General features: G+C 36.1%; 1 protein-coding gene across 8 annotated transcripts in view; it reads right to left on the bottom strand.

Moving 5' to 3' along the window:
- Window positions 1-1,203: 1,203 nt before the first annotated feature.
- The window catches only part of LOC117198222 (zinc finger protein 790), a 39,716-nt gene continuing 34,811 nt past the window's right edge, over window positions 1,204-6,108 (bottom strand). For all 8 annotated transcript variants that reach the window (XM_033413736.2, XM_033413734.2, XM_033413731.2 and 5 more), the window contains one exon: window positions 1,204-5,336. In XM_033413736.2, the coding sequence (XP_033269627.1) occupies window positions 3,658-5,336 (1,679 nt within the window). In that variant the 3' untranslated portion in view covers window positions 1,204-3,657. The remainder of the gene's footprint in view (window positions 5,337-6,108) is intronic.

Genomic DNA, 6,108 nt, shown 5'->3' with positions numbered 1-6,108 from the left:
TATTTCTTTTTGAAAGTATAGGTATATATAGTATTCCTCTATTCCTTTCACAAATGTTAGCATAATATACATATTATTTTCCACTTACCTATTTTTTCATTTAACCTATCATGAAGATCACTCTATAGAAGTATACAGCTGCACGATATTCCACTGTTACATAAATACGCTAATTAAACCAGTTTATGCTGGGCATCTGGATTGTTTCCAGTCTGCTGCACTTATATATAGTATTTTTTAAATTTTTGTGCATACCACACTTTATAATTTTACCAATGTATCTTTAGGATAGAAGCAAGGGTCTGGGTCTTATGAGATATGCAGAGATTACACATGGGCAATGCTCAATTCCCTCATATAAGAGTTGTACTGTTTTACATTTTCAGCAGCAATGTGAGAGTCCTTGTTTTTCCAGTCTTGCCAATAGAATATTTTAATACCTTGTTGGATTTCTGTCCATCTGATTGGTATGAAGTGGTATCTCAATGTAGTGTTACTTATATTCTCATCTCAACTTTTAGGCTCTTTATGGTTATTAGTTTGTGATATAGTTGCAAATATCTCCAGTTTGTAATTTTCCTGTATCTTTGTGAATACTGCTTTAGTGCTACAGAAAACTGACTTCTTCCTCCTTATTTCTACTGGATCTTTAATTCATAGTTATTGATATCTCAATTCCAAGGTTATAAAGGAATCCACTCATGTTTTCTCATAGTACTTGTAAGTTTTTCTTTTCTCCCCCCTTTTTGATATTTAGATCTCTTGATTTGCTGGGAATTTACCCTGCTTTATACTGCCAGGAATTAATCTAGTTCTATCCCCTACATTTTATCCAGATGCACTAAGACTAATTATAACAAGTTCTTTTCCAACATGGTTGTAGTAAAATGGCTCCTGAGAAGAAAGGTGGTTAGGGAAAAACTAAGGGCTTTCTTTCATCTATAAGATAGGCTAGAGAAGACATCATCAATATTCACAAACATATCAGTGGAGTGGAGCTCAAGAAGCATGTACCTCAGGCATTCAAGGAGATCCAGAAATTCACCATGAAGGAGACAGGAGCAGTAGATAATACACTCAACAAGGCAGTCCAGGCCAAAGGAAAACAGAATGTCTCATACTTATCTTTATATGGATGTCCAGAAGGTTCTAAATGTTATTTTTCTCAGTGTACTGGTCACCTTAAAAAAAGTTTAGTCAGCATAATGAAATAGCTTGTTTATTAATAATAAAGCAATATAACAAAAAAAATTTTCATTTTCCCCATGAGTTGTGAAATTCCATAGAAGACAATAATTCGGATGGAAGTACTGTTCCCTAATACTGTTTCTTTTCTAAAATAAATTTATTTATTTTATTTATTTTTGGCTGTGTTAGGTCTTCGTTGCTGTGCACGGGTTTCCTCTAGTTGCGTCGAGCGGGGGCTGCTCTTCATTCCAGTGTGTGGACTTCTCACTGCGGTGGCTTCTCTTGTTGCAGAGCACGGGCTCGAGGCTTGCAGGCTTCAGTAGTTGTGGCTCACGGGCTCTAGAGCGCAGGCTCAGTAGTTGCAGTGCATGGGCTTAGGTGTTTCGCAGCATGTGGGATCTTCCTGGACCAGGGCTCGAACCTGTGCCCCCTGCATTGGCAGGTGGATTCTTAACCACTGCACCACCAGGGAAGCCCCCCTAATACTGTTTAACTACTGTTAAATAACTGAATTATAAACACACTAAATATATGTACATATATTCACTATTCCTTAATTCATGTAATACTAAAAGATACGAAGAAAATGCACATAGAATAAACTTATTAAGTACTAAACTGAGAAGATTACATTTTCATCATATTTTGCTGTTGTTTAAACTGTAGAATTACCACCCATCCAGATCAGAGATTAAACATTCTGAGTAAATATCGTTTGACTCTCATATTTTTTTTCATGTATGTTCATGAATGAAATTATTCTGGAATATGTTGTTCAAGGGCTACATTTAATTTTATTATCAGAATTATGTTATTTAGTCTTTTAGCATGAGTGAACAATTTTTCCATAGGATTTTCTGTTCCTTCAGGGGGTACCCTATACAATTATCTGATCCTCTGTTTTTTTTTAAAAAAGTTTTCTTCCAATTAGCCCTTTTTATTTACTCTCAAATTTTAATCATTTAAGATAATGTTTTCCTAGAAAATAAACTTTACTTTCTATATTTAAAAATTTGTGTCTAATGGTTTATATATATTTACATGACCTTTAAAAATTCATCTAAACATATGGCTGTATCACATTTCTCCTTTCTTATAATGTGGAGGCATTGTCAAAGTCTAGTAAATAATAGTTTTCTTCAAAGAAACATTTTGATTTAAAATAAAAATCCTTCAGTATTGTTCTTTATTCCATGATTTTGGCATTATTTTCCTTAAACCTTTCCATCAGTTCACTTGGAGGCATTTGCTCTTATTCTAGCTTGTTTGGGTAATCATTATTTAACTTGATAAATATTTGGACCCCATAATATGACAGGAACTGTTCTAAAAGCTGGAGATACAGTGGTGACAAGAAATAAACTGCCTTCAATCTTCTTGGTTTTATACACAGAGCAATTTCCATTGAGAAGTGCTATGGCCACATTCATAGGATCTGATTTATAGGAGTCTCATTATCATTCACATCCAAATTGCCTGTGATTTCACTTTTGATTTACTCATTAATCTGAGAATTGTTTATATATGTAGCACTAAACTTCCAAGAGGTCAGAATTCATTTGGCTATTTTCTAATTTCCAAAATTTAATTGTGGTGATAAAATGGATTATGCCATTTGGCTTTAGAAATTTGTTAGAAACAAATCTCTTCCAAATGCCTTAAAAAATGCTGAGCACTCAACAACCCCACTTTCATGAAAACCATAAGGCTTTCTTTATAGTATGAGTTTTTTATGTAGCAAATGAAATTAATACTGAATCAAAGCTTTCTTTGCTTCATTCGATTTTACCAGTTTTCCTTCAGAATTAACATTCTGCTGTTCAGTAAGACATACATACAGATGGCATATTTGTCTATAATCTCTTAAGATCTTCCTCTCATAGAAATGGTCTAATACTATTATTAATGATGGTCATTAAATCATTTAAATCCTCAAACTAATGTAACCCTTACAATCTGATAAGCAAACACAGAATTAAGTTACTTTCCAAAAAATTAGGAGGTAAGAGGTACTGAAACTAAGACATACCAAATAAATTGTATGACACAGCTTAAGGCTTTTCCAGATTAATTACAAAACACAAATTCACCTTTGGTGTGATTTTGTGGAAGTGCAACAAGATTTAAGTAATGATGGAAAGTTTCCCTAGATGAGTTAGACTTCAGTTCTATGCTGCACAATATCAATGACATGGAGAATCTTTTCAGAATGATTCAGAAGGGATTCACACTACCATCTTACTTGTAGGACTTTACCCGATATTCTATAATTGATAACCAATCAGTAAAGCTTTCGTCCATTAATATAGATTGCATTAGGAATTCTTTGCTGTTGAGTGTGTTTCGTGCTCTGTCAAAAGGTCTTCCAATATTATTTACACTACGGGCTTTCTCAAAAGAAGGAATTAACTGAGATCAATTAACAAGTCATGAATAAAGACTTTTCCTACATTTTTATATCACAAGATTTCACAAGAGTGAAATAAAGTGAGAGCCTGGAGAAAATGCCCTCTCAAAATCTTTACGTTCATAGGATTTCTCAAAAGTGTAAATACTCTGGTGTTGAGCAAAGTATGAGTCATGACTAATGGTGTTCCCATAATATTTCCATTGATAAAGATTCTCATCACTGTGAATTTTCTGTTCAGCAAAATAAGAATGGTGACTAAAGATCTGGCCACTTTCCTTACATTTATAGGGTTCTGCATCAGTATGAATTTTCCTATGTCGTGTTAGTTGTGAACCCCAGATAAAAGATTTCCCACATTCTTTACATACGTAAGGTTCCTCACCAGTATGTATTCTCTGATGTCGTGTAAGTTGTGAACCCCAAAGAAAGGCTTTTCCACACTCTTCACATTCATATGATCTCTTTCCAGTATGGATTTTCTGATGCCGATTAAGTTCTGAACCACGAAAAAAGGTCTTTCCACATTCCTTACATTCATAGTTTCTCTCACCAGTATGAATTTTCTGATGTCGATTAAACTCTGAACCATGAATAAAGGTCTTTCCACATTCCTTACATTCATACGGTTTTCTCTCATTATGAATTTTCTCATGTTGAGCAAGGTATGAGGCCCATATAAAAGTCTTCCCACATTGCTTACATTCAAAAGGTTTCTTACCATTATGAATTCGCTGATGTCGAGCAAGGTGTGAACTCCAGACATAGGCTTTCCCACATTTCTCACATTCATAGGGTTTCTTACCAACATGAACGTTCTGATGTCGAGCAAGATTTGAACCACGAATAAAGGCTTTTCCACATTCTTTACATTCATGAGATTTCTCACCAGTATGAATTCTCTGATGCTGAGTTAGGTGTGAGCCACGAGTAAAAGTTTTCCCACACTCCTTACATTCATAAGGTTTTTCACCAGTGTGAATTCTCTGATGTTTAGTAAGATGTGATCGCTGACTAAAGGCCTTCCTACAGTCATTACATTCATAGGGTTTTTCACCAGTATGAATTCTCTGATGTCGAGTAAGGTCTGAGCCACAACTAAAGGCCTTGCCACATTCCTTACATTCGTAAGATTTCTCACCAGTATGAATACGCTTATGGACACTAAGTTGTGAATGAAATCTAAAGGCCTTCCCACATTCCTTACATTTAAAAGGTTTTTCACCAGTATGAATTCTCCTATGACCAGTAAGACTTGAACGCAAACTAAAAGCCTTCCCACATTCTTTACATTCATATGTTTTCTTAGCAGTGTAAACTGTCTGATATTGAGTAAGTTCTGAATCAGGAAAAAAGGTCTTCTCACATTCCTTATTGTCACAAAATTTTCCACCAGTGTGAATTAACTGATGTTGAATACAGTCTGCGTCAGAACAAAATGCTTTCCTACACCCTTTAAATTCATTCAGTTTCTTTACTGTATTAAGTCTCTGAAGTAGATTAAAAGTTGTGTGCTGGTTAAATGTGGGCATTTTTTCACAGGTGAGTATAATCTGCTTAAAACATTCTTCCTGGTTTTCCTGTTGTGTTTCAAACTGACCTTTGCTTTCCCAATCACCTTTAAAACATAAACATTCAAGGCTATGTTTTTCACAAATTTCCATTATTTCCCACTGAGGCAATCCTCTGTCAAAACTGCCATTTTTTGGTGATGTCTTGGTCTTACACCTGGATTGCATGTCTGAAAAATAAGAAAACAAATTCATACTGTTTTACTGTTCAAAAAGAACTAAAATTTCCAAGGTAGATATAAGAAATAAATCCTAAAATAAATAGAGCAGGAACTTCCCTGGTGGCACAGTGGTTAAGAATCCACCTGCCAATGCAGGGGACATGGGTTTGATCCCTGGTTGGGGAAGATCCCACATGCCGAGGAGCAACTAAGCCCATGCACCACAACTACTCAGCCTGTGCTCTAGAGCCCACAAGCCAAAACTACCGAGCCCATGCGCCATAACTACTGAAGCCCATGCGCTCTAGGGCCCGCATGCTGCAACTACTGAGCCCAAGTGCTGCAACTACTGAAGCCCATGAGCCTAAAGCCCATGCTCTGCAACAAGAGAAGCCACCACAATAAGAAGCCGTGCACCACAACAAAGAGCAGCCCCCGCTCGCCACAACTACAGAAAGCCCATGCGCAGCAACAAAGTCCCAATGCAGCCACAAAACATAAATAAGATAAAATAAAATAAATAGAGCATATGAAATGTGAATGGCTTAACAAATTCTGGGCAATATGAAAAAAGGGCAAAAAATAAACAGAAATTTTAACGAACTAAAAAAGCTGAGGCAGGTGATTAAATATATAAAGTTTTGCTCAGGGACTTCCCTGGTGGTGCAGTGGTTAAGAATCCACCTGCCAATGCAGGGGACATGGGTTTGAGCCCTGTTCCGGGAAGATCCCACATGCTGTGGTGCAATTAAGCCCATGTGCCACAACTACTAAGCCCACA

This window comes from Orcinus orca, chromosome 20, assembly GCF_937001465.1.
Source record: "Orcinus orca chromosome 20, mOrcOrc1.1, whole genome shotgun sequence".
NCBI lineage: Eukaryota > Metazoa > Chordata > Mammalia > Artiodactyla > Delphinidae > Orcinus > Orcinus orca.
This window is presented reverse-complemented; position numbering and strand designations above follow the sequence as displayed.